This window comes from Cydia strobilella, chromosome 2 (assembly GCF_947568885.1).
Source record: "Cydia strobilella chromosome 2, ilCydStro3.1, whole genome shotgun sequence".
Classification (NCBI taxonomy): Eukaryota; Metazoa; Arthropoda; class Insecta; order Lepidoptera; family Tortricidae; genus Cydia; species Cydia strobilella.
The window spans coordinates 21,626,775-21,644,891 of record NC_086042.1 but is presented as its reverse complement, the minus strand read 5'-3'; the positions used below and the strand labels follow the sequence as shown (position 1 = coordinate 21,644,891).

Here is an 18,117-nt window from a genome sequence, read left to right as displayed (position 1 = left end):
ACCTTCGCGTGTTACCGCCGATACCCGATTTATCTTTCTAAAATCCGAAGGTCGTTCTCAGAGTTAACGGACTGTATATAATAATTTGAAATGACGTCACATTTCTTTACCTCTAAAAATTAAGTCAAAAAAATTACGGCTCTAAGTTCTTTAACTCTTTTTTAACTGCTTACAAAGACATGAGCAATATAAAATTTTCATTAATTTCAATGGTGATTTATAATAATTATTACGAGCTACCTACATAAAATACTGTGGCGGAAGGTAACTGCCGGGAATAGAAGAGGCTTTTCAGACTTTGTATTACAAATTGACAACAAACCATATACTTAGTGCAAACAGTTGTCAACATTTTACCCTTTAACACACAATATTCAATAGGTTCTGTAACTAACAACAGAAAGAAACAGTAGAATCTACATAACTAATAGGCATACAAGGTGATATCCGAGACGTGATCAGAATTAACAAACCAGGACGTACGTTTACGTACATAATATATGTCATGTTATCCCATGACACGTATCTAAACATACGATAGGCATCAAAAGTTAGGTCAACAATGTTGTAAGTTAAGTACCTACTGTTTTTTTATTAATTACACATTTTTTAAATATAAGATTGTTTTCTTTCATTTACTTAATGCTTAGCGCATTAAAATGGGAGTTAATGTGATCATATCGGTAAATATGATTTCTGATTGCATCTCTGATATCACCCATGCTCTTAGTAAATAAATTCTAAGTAAATATACACTAAGTACCATTTTTATAAAAACGTATTTTATAATTACGTTAAATACGTAGGTGCAACAATTTAATTTTGATTAACTCTATTTGTACGGTTTGAGTACAATGTGTACAATGACGTTAAATATTTTTAACAAACGACGAAAAGAAGTAGGTAAGTAGTTTTGATGAAACCTAAGGTGGATGAGCTTTCTGTATGATGACGAAGCCTGCGAGCTGCGCTGTGGATCTGAAGGTATGCTGTTATTATGTTTTTTTTTCACAATAACATTATCAACTTTATTTCTAAAATGTTTAACAGAGTATATCTTTGTTGTTTTTGTTTGTTTGGGCGAGTGAATATTGATGTGCCGCTCGAAAGTTTCCACACAATTGCGAAATTTAAGCAAAGGAAAACTAGGAGAAATGGACCCAAAGACTAGTGGGAGTGGAAAGGGTTACAGACCGGCTCATGGCAGTTAAGATCGCGTTAGAAAACCAACCCGTCATGAATATTATCTGCGCTTATGCACCGCAAACAAATAGTAAAGCAGACGATAAAGACGCCTTCTGGGACGACCTGTACCTTCTTACTAATAACATCCCCAAGGATGAAAATATTCACCTAGGCGCCGACCTGAACGGCTACGTTGGCAGGCTAAGCACAAACGCAAAAGGTTGTCACGGTGGCCATGGATATGGCGCCCGAAACCTTGATGGGGATAGGATTATCCAATTTGCAACAGGTTGTAACTCAGCAATTGTAAACACCTACTTTAAAAAGAAGGATGCTCACCTGATTACTTATAGTAGTGGAGGGCATTCAACACAGGTGGATTATGTACTAGCAAGAAAAAGACAGCTTGGAAGCTATAGAGACAGTAAGGTCATACCCGGCGAAGCATTGACAACGCAGCATAGAATTCTAGTGACCAAGTATAAACTACCCAAACCTATCAGAATCAACAACAAACTAACCCCGAAAATTAAATGGAGATCGCTAAAGGATGAAGCTGGTCAAAGATTTATTCATGACATGGTAGAACATTTTAAGCCCAGCATGGATAACAATAGAACAACGGATGAGGAGTGGAATGATTTCGAGACGACCTGTAGAAGTACCGCCGAAAAACATCAAGGCAGGACCAGAAATAGAAAAGGCCCCTTTAAGGAAACTGAATGGTGGCAAACAGAGGTAAAAGAAGCCATTGTCGCCAAAAAGAATGCATTTATTAAATGGCAATCTACAGGAGACGACTCAGACCGCAATAAGTATAAAAAGGCGAAACATGAAGCCAAGCGCCAAGTAGCTAAATCCCGGGCGAAATCCAACGCAAAATTCTACGATAACTTGGAATCGGCTAAATCTGACATTGATATATTTAGGGTAGCAAAAACCCGAAACAAAAATAGCAAGGACATCAGCAACGTTAAATACATAAAAGGAAAAGATAACAAACTTTTAACTAACGACAGCGATATAAATGACAGATGGGTCAAATACTACGAAAATCTTTTGAATAAATCCAACCCCAGAACTAGCAACCACACGAAACCACCACAAGTATCTGGTCCAATCCCGGAAGTCACCACAGACGAAATCATAAAAGCTATAAAGCTAATGAAAAACAATAAAGCCCCCGGCCCAGACGAAATACCGGTCGAGGTCTGGAAAAGCATGGGTAAAGACGGGATCTCGTGGCTGCAAGGCTTATACAATAAACTGGTTCTAGGCCAGCCCATACCAGACTCATGGCGCAAAAGTCATCTCATACCCTTTTACAAAGGGAAGGGTGACGTAAGGGAGTGCGGAAACTACAGAGCAATCAAACTGATGTCGCACACTCTAAAGATCTGGGAGAGGATTATAAACAACAGACTAAACAACATAGTAGAGCTGACACCCAATCAATGTGGCTTTGTATCAGGCAAGAGCACTTCAGATGCTATACAGGCCATTAGAATTCTAATCGAAAAAGCAAAGGGAAATAAGACGAATTTACATATGGTTTTCATCGATTTGGAAAAAGCCTTTGATCATATCCCCCGAGATCTAATATGGGAAGCGCTTAGATCACAACTTGTGCCGGAGCCCTACATTGACCTAATTAGGGACATGTATGAAGACGTTTCAACTCAAATAGTCTGCCCTGCAGGAATTACTAAAAGCTTCTCATTAAGAGTTGGGGTGCATCAAGGTTCTACGCTTAGCCCACTATTGTTTAACGTAACCATGGATTACCTCACGAGGAAACATCAGCAGCCGGTACCGTGGAACATCCTGTATGCGGATGATGTTGCCCTGATATCTGAATCAGCCGAAGACCTGCAAAACATTTTCAATCTCTGGGCAGATGCTCTAGAAACAAATGGCCTTAAAATCAGCCGGAAAAAGACGGAGCACATGTCCTGCATATTTGATGACTTCACAAACCCAAAAGATGTCAAGATAACCATCGACAATACTACCTTGCCCACTGTGGAACAATTTAAATATCTTGGGTCTGTTATAAGCAATGATGGGAAAATCGATGCTGATATCACACATAGAACTAATACCGGATGGCTAAAATGGCGAGAACTCACAGGTGTGATGTGTGACAAACGAATGCCCATAAAAGTAAAGGGAAACATCTACAAAACTGCCATAAGACCTGCAGTACTTTACGGCTCTGAGTGCTGGGCCACGAACAAATGCCATCTAAACAAACTTCACACCACAGAGATGCGCATGCTGCGTTGGTCTGCTGGCGTCACTCTGTTGGATAAGATTAGAAACCGGTACATCAGGGGCAGTTTCAAAGTCGCACCGATAACTGATAAACTTGTTGAGAAACGCCTACGGTGGTACGGGCATATTCAGAGACGACCTCCCGAACATATGATCAATGTAGCCTTAGCGATGCCTACGACGACGCGAGGACGCGGGAGACCACCAGCCACTTGGTTGACGACGGTGGAGAAAGGCCTGAGAGAGCAAGGAATAAAGGACGCACACCTGGCACTAAACCGTGCAGAATGGAAGAAGAGGACAGGGAGGGCCGACCCCAAGTAAATGGGATAAGGTCTGGGAAGAAGAAGAAGAAGAAGCAAAGGAAAACTTCGGAAACTCCATATATTTTTGTATTGACATTGAAACTTTCCATTTACAAAATAAAACTCAAAATATCCCAGAAATTTCTGAGAAGATTACCAACTTTTTGCACATCTGTAAGTAAAAGTTTCTTCGTAGAAGATCCCTATCTTGTCTAGCAGGTAAATGCAAAAATTCACTTTTGATATAAGAATAGCACGTTCCTCATAGGATAAAGAGCAACATAATACGTACAACACAGAACATACGTGTACCTATAGTTATACTATTCCATTGGACAGAGAAAATGTTTAAATTATCTGATTGAGACTCCGCACTCTTCGTAAAGCGATTAGATATTGGGTTAAAAGAAGAAAATTATCGTCGATATCGATAAGTAGTGACTTGAGTGGTTGATAAGTACTTAATCCAAGATCAAGTGGTCAACCCTAATTTTCTAAATTCGTTATTGGCACTAAAGTACTCTAGGACGGTGATTGATTTATACAGATGGAATGACAAGTACAACGTATTCAAAAGTTCACAACAAAACAAAAAGTTAAGGCACTGTAGAATCTTGTCACAAGATCCTTGTGACAAACACGTAAACACCCATCCATCAAAAAAATATAAAATATTAGAAAATCTACAACCCTGGCATGAGAAACATATCAAATAAAATGTGTAAACGGGCAAGATAAACAACAAAAAATGGTCCTCTAAACGAAGGTATTATTCAAACAGACCGAAATTGCATCGCTATAATCGAAATGCATTAACACTAAATAATTAAAAAATATCCAACATAGATTATGTAGAATTTCCTTTGTATTATCACTTATACCTAAGTTTAAAATGAGATTAATATTGTTTTACATAGGTACTTAATTTTAAATAGGGTCACTGCATCTATTTAATAGTTGACATTACCTAGGTATATAAATACGTGCTCCTTTACAATGACTAACAATATACTCGAATAAGTACTTAGTAATTTCAAATATCAAGTAGGTAGATCTATAAATGATTATAATGAGATGTTCAGTCTTCTTAAAAATATGCAAAATCGATAACCGCGGCTGCCAGAAAATTGTATCCGTAGCTACTGTCTAATCTACGGCTCGCCTTAGTCCGTACTTAACGGTCAGTGGTGAAATGCTAACATCGGTTTTAGTTGTTACTCCTTTACGGGTAGATTCGCGCTGACCGCCAGGACAAGAATGAATACAGCATAGAACTACCCATAACAAAAATAAGTTTTGCTTACAATTATTCAGAAGCTATCACAATTTTTAGTGTAATTTAATTAGACTTAGTACAATATATTTTGGGCAATATTAAGGAATGTGTCATAAAACTAGTATCAACTCAGATTTACTTCTTGAAAAATGCAGTTACTTCCTCGATAGTTCTGTTCTTTGTTTCAGGCAATTTAAAATACGTGAATAAAAAGAACAATATTAGAAATACCGTATACGGCAAAAATACATAGTGCCCCAGTGCATCTTTCATCGATATAAACGTGATGCCGACAATGAAATTGGCGAACCAGTTGACGAGCGCGCCGATGCTGACCGCGGCGCTGCGGGCGGTCTGCCCGAACAGCTCCGAGAGGATCATCCACGGGATCGAGCTCGGCCCCACGCCGAAGGACGCCACGTATAACAGCGTAAAGATAACAGCGAATACGCTCATTGTTTTGTTTCCCTCGTAGGTGAAGAATGCTATCGTCATGAGAACCGAGAACAAGGTCATGCCTGCCAGGCCGCCGAGCTGCAGCGTGCGCCGACCCAGGCGGTCCATCATCGGTATAGACACCAGCGCCATGATGAATAACATACTGCCGACGCCGATGGAAGCTAAACGGGCGTTCTTGGGCTCGAGACCGGCGCCCTCGAAAATAGTAGAAGAGTAATACAAAACAGCGTTGATACCTCCCCACTGCTGTGACAAATGCATGACTATACCGATTATGAGCGGAGTACGCAGAGATCGGTCTGTTACCAAGCCCCATATTGTAAATTTCTCTTCTTGTCTTTCGGCTCTATCTTCCGCATGCATGTCGTTGATCTCGTTGTCGATTTCAGGATTACCCCGAATTTTAACAAGCGCCACCCTAGCTTTTTGCTCATCACGAATCGTAAGCAAAAGAAACCTTGGTGTTTCGGGAGCGAAAGGCAACATCATGCATTGCAGGCCGGAGGGAATTAACGCAAACCCTAAAAGCCACGGCCAACCTTCATCACTACCTAATATGGCATCTATTCCTAGAATTTGTGCGAATATTAGGCCGAAAGCGACTGCTAATTGATTAACTGTACCAAACGCGCCGCGTAGTCTCAGCGGGGCCACTTCAGACACGTAAGTCGGCGAGGCAGTCGTGGCGAACCCGCAGTTGATTCCTATGAGGAATCTGCCAATTATGATCATTTCCACTGAACCCGCAAGTTTGCTGAAGGCCATAAGAGCTGCTGCGACGACACCAAACGCCGCATTCATAAGTAAAGCATTTTTGCGTCCGTGCTTCTCCGCAACCCAGCTAGCTAACGGACAACCGATCATGCCGCCCACGGCAAAGATGGAGACAATTACGCTGAACAGAAAGGAGCTTCGTTCGGCATCAACCTGATGCTGTTCTTTGATGAAGGTCTCGATGAAGGCGCGCGGCGCGTTGATGACGCCCGTGTTGAAACCGAACTGGAGCATGCCCAGCACGGCCGCGCCCACCGAGTACAACAGCGGGCCTGTTGTTCCTCCAGACATCTTCGTCACCTTTTAGCACTCTGAAAAGAAGTAAAAGAACTAATTATTATTTGGCCCTAAGTACTTTGATCTAGCTAGACGGAGACTATGAGAGTTACAATTACAACGATAAACTAGAAATGTTGTATCGCATTATCCGCATTGGCCTATCTAGAATCCTTTTAGAAATCTCCTTTTAGAACAAAATTCCGTTTTTATGAACTAATGATCTGAATTCGTATAAATATTTACCGCTGCTCAACCGATTTTATCTGCGGCTATCAGATCTAATTAATTATTTTATAATTACTAGTAGGTATATTACCGGTACCTAAGTAGGAGATAAACGCTAATTACTTATTTTATCTAACAATTGAATCATTTATTGCCGGTTTAAAACCTATGTGGCATAGCGATCCTAGTTTATAAAGATACATCTTTATTTTAGCGGTTCGTGATTTGCATAAAACTATTTGAGTTGTTTTTCCTATGCAGTAAATTGTTTGTGGGTAATATTCTCGTGACCAGTACCTATTCTTCCATTTGAGAATATTAATTTTACCAGTAAGTTTCTAATATTATCGGTAATATTAACAGAAGCAGTAATACCTATTACGAAAGATTTGATCATTAGTTTTGTTATTTCAATAAGTAAAACATGTTAATTAGGGATGTCTACTACTGGGCTAATCGAGCAAGCCAACTATTCGACGCACTGCATCGTGCTTTTCCATCAAAGTTTTTCGATTATCCCTTGTTTTACAGTATCGAAATCCCATTTTTCGTAGCGTGACTGTAGAACCCTTGAAATTAATAGCTTCTATTAGCTTTAACCGCAAATTTTTCAAATTCGGGAGTTCTTTGAATCTATTATGGAAATCATATACCATCCTCCTGATTACATCGTAATCAAAACTATCCAGATTTAACACAGTCCTTTCTCGGTCTCTTTTTCTTTGGCGTTTCAAAGGGCATGGATGGAGGTTTTTGGTCGGCTTCGCTTAATATTTTTCTTAATGTATGTTTTGTAATTCCTGTTGCTTCTATCACCCGGTCTTGTATTTTATTAAAATGTTTACAAGTATCACTATTCTTAAAAGTTTCCGCTTCTTTTGAAAAATATTTGTACACATTATATATGATTTCCCGTGATTGACCATTTACAGAAATACCCTTTTTGAGACGAGTCCCCATTTAGTTGCCAAAAAAATGAAATTAAATATATTGTTTACCTACTAGTTATGGTGGTATTAACTACTCTATATATTTTAAGGCTGAAAAGACGACTGCACTCTTTGGGTGTTGGATTGCAACTAAATCAGTAAGAAACTGTCACTTTCTATTACGCGATTACGTCCGATTTTACCCGAAAAACGAATGTCGTTCTAAGAGTTAACGGACTGTATATTTATTTATTGAAAACACATTTACATGACATTACAGTGTAAAACTAATGCGCCATAAAGGTAACACATGAAAGTTACACATTTAAATTACAACTAGTACTATGATATATTTACAACACTAAATTACTACAGTTGAGCACCTATCATCCATCCTCTCACAAAACCATCAAAACATTCACTGCACACAGCCGTCCATCGCCACGCAAACATATCGCAGTCAGTAGCTGATGTCAGGAGCGCATTCAATAGTGTGAGAGCACGAAGAAGTGGCGAGTTCTTACGCGACACAGTGCGAGCCGCCGGCACTGCCAATAAGTCGCGTCGGCGGGGCCTGAGAGCCATCCTGGGAACGTCAGGGACAAACAGTCGTACCAGGCGGCACACCAGCTCTGGGCAGTCTGACTCGCCACGCAGGACCCGTAAAGCCGTAGTCAATAAAGAAAAGTTTCGCCTGACCTAACGAGTTGTAACCGAGGGTCCCTAACAAGAATTTGGTTGGGTACAAAAACGGGTAATACCCGTACAATTTCTTGTACAAGGATCTTAAAAAGGCTTTTTGAACTTTCTCGAGTAACAAGGCATACGTTGACTCGTGTGGGTGCCACACGACCGACGAGGCCTCCAACTTACTTCTAACCAAGGCGTTATAGACCAGTTTCAGTGCGAATGGCTCTTTAAAGTCACGCATGTTGCGAATCAGGAAGCCTAGTCTTCGATAGCAGTCCTTAGCAAGTGATGACAGGTGCTCGTGAAACGTGAGGCGCGTATCGAAGACAACTCCATGATCCTTAACCGAGAAGACGCGAGTTATGGGCTCGGATCCCAGCTCGTAATTCGCAATTATTGGATCACGCGCACGGCTAAAACTACAAACACAGCATTTGGCAGAGTTAAAAAGTTTTTGTACACTCCATCGGTAGACCAAGTTTATGTCCTCCTGCAATGACTCACAATCAGTTCTCTGCTCCACACCGTACACTAACTTCAGATCGTCAGCGTAAAGGAGACATTGAGATTACCTGAGAACCGACTGGAGGTCATTGATCATTATTCCGAACAGGAAAGGTCCTCCTAATATGGAGCCCTGACTGACCCCAGTGCCCTGTTTATCAAAAGCTTGTAGCTTGTAATACAAGTGGAAGTCCCTTTCTAACAAAAGCTGTCAAAAAGTGAGTTCCGCTTGTATTACAAGCTACAAGCTTTTGATAAACAGGGCACAGATCGAGTGTGATAAGGGGCCGAGACGAAGCATCCATGCCGAACATATTGCTGCCGATCACGTAGATAGTATATAATATCATATAATGAGGGCTACCATTTTTGTGCTCACCAGTTGGCGCCACTGTAGATGTAGGTCCAGAAAAACAGATCTCAAAATTCTTCTATGCTTATTTTTATAAAATCGATACACAAGTAATTTAACGTCTCAATGTGCCATTTTTTCAACCTGTTTAATTTTGCATATATTTTAGTTGGCACTTTTTTTAAACACCACTAACATTTATTGAGTTATATCTATTTTTTTACATTTAATATTTTAGTTGCGCGAATAATAAGCCGTAAAAAAAGCGACGTTCTGTTAGTGTTCCTATATTTCTGATTAAATTCGAACTGACATCGTGACCGGACAGCTATACAATTGTCCTTCCTTGTCCCGACCACAAGTAATCTTGCTTGAAGAGAGCAATTATATGAGATGAGCATACAGATACAGTTAGTTGTTTATTACCTACATCTACCTACCTTGCACGTGCGGATTTGAAGTATGCACAGTTGGCCTAGGACAGTTCTAGCATATATATGGCAAGGTGATTAAACATGTCCCTAACACAGATTCGAACTCTAATTTTGGTAATCCTATTTTGGTACGTGTCAAATGACTTACTTAAAGTACAAATCTTTCGTAAAAATACGCATTGCATGCAGGTTGTTTTGATCCTATCCTAACCTAACTGGTTTGCGGCTTACGTGCGAGAGCTACCTATTTCCTTGTAGTACGCTAACAAGTCTGTTCTGATAAAATGACTCTGCTCCTTCTTATATGATCTCCGAAAGAGTCATTCGATATAGGGTGCCTCTATAGTAATTGGAATTGGCCACTCTTAACAATAAGACTTCTATTGGCTTGTTTCTTTCTGATTAATAGTTAAGAGTGGCCAATTACCATGGAGGGGCCAATAACTATAGCAGTCACCCTATAATATTTTCTAGGTATTTGCAAGTATAAGTGCTTGATAAAATAAAGCCTCATGCTAACTTCTTATAAGAAACGGCCGAGCGCGTGTGGGACCACACGCATAATAGAGGGTTACACATAGAATACAGATGGTAGAGCAATGTACTAGTACAAGTCCCACCGAAGACAGTGAATTTTTTCACTTTCAATTTATTTCTAAGCTTAATAGCATCGTTCGCACTTCGCAGACGTTTCTGACTTTCTGCTTGATGCTAAATTAACATAGAATACAGTTCATAAATTACTTTATTATTGCACCTAAGTATTTATGATTTCTACCTTCTTGTAACACCAGGGCCCTATTTGCTGTTGGAGTACAACACATTGATTGCGAATTTGGTGTTTATATATATATCACAAGTGTAAATAATGTTTATTTATTATAAAATTAATACATAGAAGTATAGACCTACCTACAGCACAGTAAAATGAAAACAGTCTCAATATGTCGATAAACCTTCAACTGTCACTCACTGAAATCAATTCTTAAAGACAAATCCAGGTTAGTTCGCCACGGGCTTGGGAAAAACCATTTGTAATCACTTAAGTACAAGGGAAAATGTCAAGTGCGGCGTCGGCGGCCGAGCGAAACGCACTGGCCACGCGCGCGCGCCCGCACGACCAAACAACTCAAGTCACAACTCACAAGACATTCTGCAATGTCACAACTGTGAGCTAGCGTATGGTAGAACTAGACCCAGCTATCCGAGTTATTTATGTCCAATCATAGATCACACGTAGACTGGGCCGCCTGTGGCGAGTTGCTATGTGTAACTGAATAATAATATAGCCGAGGACACAACACCACCTGTTTATTTACCCATAGCGTATACACGGCTTGAGTTTACGCGCCATTTTATGTGTTTCCTAACAAAGTTGCTTTCTTATGCCAGCGGATGTACTCTACCGCCTACACGGTATAGCTTTTAGTACATTAAATTTATCTATAACCGTTAGTTTTTTCCTCTATCATTGGCCTTCGTTTGTCCCTACTAAACTCCAACAAAACAAATCTAGTATAACTAGATGTTTTTTTACTACCTATTATCTACATACACGCTAATTGTAATGTATGTAATTGTATGTCTGATGCCACAACGCTGTACGCCTTCATGGGCTGTATCGCCCCGCGTGCCCTGCGGTTAAGATCACGCAACTTCACGCAATCTTTTCCATCAGTTGGTGAGGATATCTGAATTAGCGCCACTTGCACCATTCTACCATGGTTACCAATACAATTTGACACTGGGTTAACGGTTTAATCGCTTAACCCCGGGTTAGTGGAATGGTGCAAGTGGCGCTTAGGTGTTTGTCCTACCTAGTGTATTCTCTATGCTATTCCATATCATTAAAAAAAACTACCACAAGGTTGTTTGTCTCTACCACATACTTAGCTTGAGTGTAAGGAAGATTTTTTTTATTGACCTGAACATTATTTTATCTCGAATGTATCTCGATCTGATATCTTTATGACACTTGACTAGTACTTATACTTATTTACTACTAGAGTCTGTGCGGAAAGAGAAGAGTCGTGGAATGTAAGGGAGCCCATACATTCTACGACTCTTCCCACACAGACTATAATAAAACACATACATAAATACAACCTGCCTATTATGTATCTAACTTTATTAGGTTTTGTTACATCTAAAAACATACAGATTGACATAAAATGGAAGTGCTTTGATTTGTGTGTGACATTACACTGAAGGCAGACATGTACCTAATAAATAACCATGATAGTGAATGTAGGTAATAATAGAGCATTCGTAGCAACTAGTTAAGGCTCTTCTTCACAGCTCGAATGTAATATGTAAGTACATATAATCATAAGAGGGCAACTATGGTGGCGCCTAAAATAATTTTTCATTTGTATATAGATACAAATGAAAAATTATTTTAGGCGCCTTTGGCGTTTTTATAAGCAGTAAAGTACTTTTTAAAGCAATAAATTAAACTGGAGGCTGTACGCCTCAAACTGACCAACATTTGTTCAGCAACTTTTTAAAATTATTAAATTTTTAGATTATACCTCTTTATACTAATTAAATATTATTTTCAATGTACGCTGCCATCTGTGTGTTTGACGTTGATTGTCACCCTTTAAACATAACAAATTTTGCAATACATTGCGTCTTAGAATAAACTTTAAAGTGTAATAAAAATCAAATAACAAGTTATTTTTAAAAGTTGCTGAACAAATGTTGGTCAGTTTAAGGAGTAAAGCCTACAGTTTAATTTAATGCTCCTGTTACAGGAAACACCCGGTATTATTAAATTGTAAAACGGGACTTAATCGCGTATAACGCGTGTGTTGTTTAAAGATTTACCTCTGACGTTTCGAGGACGGCGTTGTCCCCGCGGTTTTGGAGAAGACTCAGACCACCCCGAAACCACGGGGACAACGCCGTCCTCGAAACGTCGGAGGTAAATTACGCGATTAAGTCCCGTTTTACAATTTAGTAATATATTTAAAAAGTACTTTAATTATAATCAAAGTTGCGCTATTTTTAAACGTTGAAAAAGTTTGTATTCATGTTTAGGTATTTATATTTTTACGATTTAATTAAAAATACGACGTTATTTGAGTTAGCGAGACTAATTCATAAGCCGAAGAAAAAGCACGGTCCTGATTATTGCAAACTGTAATAAAGCTACGTGAATTACTACGTGAGGTGATAAGATATTACTAACAAAAGATTAGGTAGTGAATGCTGAAAAATAACAGTAATGATTAGTTTTCAGTAGGTAACTATATGTATTGTGTCATAGAATAACCTAGATGTGTCAATTAATCCTGGCTCTAGGAAAACTTGCTGAAAAGCATTTTACTTATTATAGACAAAGTTGAACTAAGGCACATAATATGATAATGCTGGTGAGCGTCGCGAATGTCCTCGAGGGGGCGCCAGGGACAACGAAAAGTGATTGCGGCTGCGTTCATTGTAGACCGACATTCCTATTGAATGCGCAAGCGAGTTTTCGGGAGAACCAATATAGCTCGTGACTTCGAAATTGGGAGGTGACGTGACAGTGGTTGTCCTGACTGTCCTAAGCTTCAAGGTGGGTCCACACTTGTGACATGACGACGGACCGGACCAAATGGCATCACTACAGGACATGTTACGCTAAATGTGGACGATCTAACTTTCAGTGTTCGGAATGGATTGAATCGTACAGCAGCTTGTGACAATTATTCGCGTAACAAAAAGACGTCCACATTAATGGTACTGACACGTGTTTCTGATACGGTCACGGGATAATGTTCGGTAAATTGTCACAAGTGTGGACCCACCTTCAGACTCGTTTGTGCGAAGGGATGGGAACGACGCCCGCATTCCGACGCGACGGGTGGCGATGGCGTGGTGCCGCCGCGATATTGCTTTGAAAAGAGCAGTGTTCCAAATATATTCACTGATTAACATGAAAATAAAATAAAAACTTCATTAATACACATTTTTCGACTCGCCGAGTATAATCTGTGTATTACGGATTAAAAGTCTCAAAAGAAAAGTCTCACGATTAAGTGTCTGCATAGTAAAATTAGTAGCAGGTACATATATATATATACATATTTATTTATATTTATTGATATTTATATATTTATTGTTGTACCTACATATTTATTTTATCTACATATTACATTTATATTTGTGTCTATTAAAGCATTTAGTTTTAGTGTTCTTTACATACCCCGCACCAACTATGTTTCTCTGTTTGGCCTAAAGGTTGACTGGTAGAGAATGCTGTGTAGCATTAAGTCCGCCTTTTGTCACTGTATATTCTTACTGTGCAATAAAGTTTAAATAAATAAAAAAATAAAAAATAAAAATCTGTGTATTACAACTTCATATTTAACACTACTCTTTTCAAAGTTGGATAGCGTCGCTGCGCGTACAAAAGTCGCTATGTGATTTTTAACGATTTTTCGGTTTTAATGCCATTTTGAACCTTATTTCTATACGCATATGCTCCAAAAACAGCGTGGCGCTTATTTCAATATTTAAGGATTTATCAAATGTAGGTATGTGACGCCCATACAATGAATGCTCTTCCTATAATCGCTAATTGGAATAAATCACATAACTACATTAGCTTATTTGAACAGCAATTACAGACGTGTGCTCGCTATGTGATGCTTGACACATAGCGATATTTTCTACAAGTTTATTTAAAAATGATTAGATGCTATTGCTCCCGATATGTAGTTTCTCGCACATAGCGATATTTTTATACTAGTTGCAGTCGATGTTATGTTTCTAGACTGTGCGTTTTACTATACATAGCGGGATTTTCTTATAACAATCGAGTCTACCGTATATTAAACTATTATCTACCCTCAAGTTGTATACAGGTCCCTACTAAACATGATTATTTCATGTGAAGCGCTAGTGGCCTAGCTGTAAGAGCGTGCGACTTTCAATCCGGAGGTCGCGGGTTCTAACCCACGCTCGTACCAATGAGTTTTTCGGAACTTATGTACGAAATATCATTTGATATGTACCAGTCGCTTTTCGGTGAAGGAAAACATAGTGAGGAAACCGGACTAATCCCAATAAGGCCTAGTTTCCCCTCTGGGTTGGAAGGTCAGATGGCAGTCGCTTTCGTAAAAACTAGGGATTAGTTCTGTTGTCAAGCAGACCCCAGGGTCCCATGAACCGTGGCAAAATGCCTGGATAACGCGAGGAAGAAGAGTTGACCTTAATATTTTTTGTCTATATTTTCAAAAGCCCGACTTTTAATTGATTGCAGGTTTATTTCGGAAATTATTTAAAACTCAACTTTTTGGAATTCCTTAATAATCTTTTTTTTTTTGTTGACAAAGGCCCTCCGGCTTGGGGAGGCATTTGGATATGTGGGACTCCCTCCTGCAACCATCCGCTCCTAGTAAGAGGAGAAAAGGAGATATACCCACTAAAAGCCACTCCGGCGCTCACCCTTCTGGCCGTTTTCAAGGAGGTGCGGGATGCCTGAGATTCTACTCCTTCCAGCGGCCCTGGCTTATCTTACTCCGGAGTACCCACACCGCTGGAAAGGAGAGTCATTGACGCTTGACCCACTGCCAATCGTGTAGCGCCGTGTAGTGCGGACCCCCACAGCCCGCTGGCCCTGCTAGGGGTTTAGGCGGACAGCAAATTGTGCCCATCTTCTTCACCGCCGTCTGCGTCTTCAGCTCCTACTCTCACGCTCCGTTTCCGCGGCCTCCTTCCTTGAAATGACGGTGTAGTAGAAGGCAACTGCGTTCCATTTCCTTTCGCTGCCCAACATAGTCATTAATACGTTGCGCAGCGAAACGTTCCCTAATCCAAGAGCCGCCGTCATGGTGCGACACTCTACGGCCCAACGATTGCATTCTTGACTGCAGTGTGCCTCTATGGTATGAGATCCGTAGCGAAAGTCCTCCAGGTCGTCCTTCTAGCTTTGCTGCATCCGTTCGTGCCCTTGTTGACGCGTCCTCGGCAGTTCATCGGGTGCAGGGAATTCATTTAGGGCCCTGCACCTGACCCTCTCCCTGTGCGCATCGGCGAGTACCAGAGCCTCTAATTATCACCCATTTTTTGACAACTTGAATCATGAAAACAACCTAACTTCACTGTGATTACTTACTTAACAAAGTAATGCAGGAGAAAACCAATGACAGTCCATTATGAGACTGTCATCTGATATTTGACTGTTGAATAAGTATATAAGGGGAAGTTTGAAAGTAGCACCGGTAACGGAGAAGATGAGGAGTAGTATATAGGTTCGCGCCGTGGTATGGGCATGTAATGAGGAAAGATGAATGTCACATAGGCAAAACAATGTTAGGGATGAATGCTGATGGACGGAGAGCGGATGGTAGACCCAAAAAACGATGGATGGATTGTGTGAAAGAGGATATGAGAAAGAAAGGAGTGAGTGCTGAGGTGACCAAAGATAGAGGAGAATGGAAGAGAAAAACTTGTTGTGCCTACCCCACATAATGTGGGATAAGGGCAGAAAGAAGAGAGTCCTTAAAGAGATGAGACTTTTTACATTTCAAGATTTTAAAGGCAACATTTTGATTACAAAACTAGAAAAAATAGTTTTTTTATCGTTTTTCTCCTTGCTTCGTATATATGTATATTATTTGATTACTTATTGGGCTGGCAAATAATTATCAAACCAATTTAAATGAGTTACCTAGGTAAACATATTTAGTTCAAAGATATTGACTGAAACAGCTTTACTGTTATAATAAAAAAGTACGTAGATTATTAATTCACGATTAAAATTCAATTATATTGACTTACATAGCATTTTTTTCTGTTTTATTGAACGCTCACATCATATTATTAAATAGCCATGTGACGATAAAGAACAAAAAATGTATAGGGTCCTTAACAATTAAATCTAACCATGTAATGGTAAGACACTTAGAGGTTATTTATGACCCAAACAAAACTCGCTATGTGACATATTTATGAAAAAGTTTTTTTTCATATTATTAAAACTGTAATTCCTTAATGTATGTTAAAGTGCAACAATTGCTTCATAAGTCAGAAACGCGCATGTGACACCCTTCATATAGCAACATCCATACCCTACGAAAACCGCTTAGCGTTGCTTGTTAGTCTCCATAGGCCGGGGCGCGTACGAGTATGAAGGTATCGCGGGCTGCGGCAGCTCGCGTATCTTAGCTGTATACTTTTGGTTTGTTTACCCATATGATTCTACTAGTTGAAAGTATTGTTTTTTGGTCTCGTAGAAAAAGTATTATATACTATAGTGATATAATCTTTTCAATCTCGTACCTTACTTAAGCAACTCAGCAAGCTTCGTTGCTTAAACACGGTACTCGACTGAAGAGCTCTATATTATATCACTATTGTATAAAATACTATTTTGCACACAGAACTTTCTAGAATATAAATCGATTTATTTGAGTACTTTACAGTAAGTAGTATTGTCTTCGGTTACCGCGATAGTTACTTATGAAATAAAACTATAATGAAATCGAATTATATCGCGTATATTAAATTTATAATACATCCCGACGTTTCGAACCCTTTACAGCGTCCGTGGTCAACGGGTGACGGAGAAAAAACTACAATGTGCAAAAGTACCCACATACAAAAATAATAAGCCATTATAAACTATAAACTTTAAGGCTACATTAGGCTACATTTAGGTATACATGCAAAATCGGTTCATAACAATCGTAACGTACTTTACAGTAGATTATAAAATAGAACGTTTTATAAAACGTTCAATTACATGCTGAATATCATATAGCTGTACCAGTGTGTATACCTATACATAGTATGATATTAGCATTATTAGCATGCACAAAGATATGACTTCATGGCCGTATTTGCCAAATCTTTGGTGTTGCATATCTTTCTTGGGTATCGCAAACGAAAGTGTGGTAGCTGGTAGCCATATTTGGACAAATACAGCAGCTAAATGTGTGGTGATTGGCGAATCTTATACTTTTAAACGAGCAATTCTTGTATATATCTGTCTATCTAAGTATATATATTTCGGGGATCTCGGACACGGCTCTAACGATTTTGAGAACCAGATAAATAGTGTGTGTAATAAGATTAATAGATTTGTATATGTCCTTCGTAGATTAAGAAAAACGACAGATCACAAAACAGTTATGGCCGCCTACGATGGATATGTTGAATCTGTACTAAGATATGGCTTGATTATTTGGGGCAATGGTGGTGACATTTAGAGAGTGTTTGTTGCCCAAAAAAGATGTATTCGTGCTATATGTGGAGTTAGTCCTTTGGAATCATGTAAACCCTTATTTTTTAGATTGGGTATATTACCAAGGGCATGTTTATATAGGTATTGAAGAAGTGTCTAAATTTGTAAGAAAGCACAGAACACTTTTTAAGACTGCTAGTGATTTATTTCCACGGAACACAAGGAATTGTAACCGACTTGTGGTGGACAAACAAC

General features: G+C 39.3%; 1 protein-coding gene across 3 annotated transcripts in view; it reads right to left on the bottom strand.

The window, feature by feature from the left end:
* Positions 1-1,415: 1,415 nt before the first annotated feature.
* LOC134754064 (glucose transporter type 1-like) overlaps positions 1,416-18,117 on the bottom strand; it is a 29,642-nt gene continuing 12,940 nt past the window's right edge. Inside the window, exons 1-2 of one of the 3 annotated variants that reach the window (XM_063690153.1) lie at positions 10,737-10,816; positions 1,416-6,584 (exon numbers count right to left, since the gene is read on the bottom strand). In XM_063690153.1, coding sequence (XP_063546223.1) covers positions 5,176-6,564 — 1,389 coding nt within the window. In that variant the 5' untranslated portion in view covers positions 6,565-6,584; positions 10,737-10,816 and the 3' untranslated portion in view covers positions 1,416-5,175. Of the gene's footprint in view, positions 6,585-10,659; positions 10,817-18,117 lie in introns of those variants that run through there. The other 2 variants (XM_063690145.1, XM_063690139.1) reach the window with 2 other exon arrangements.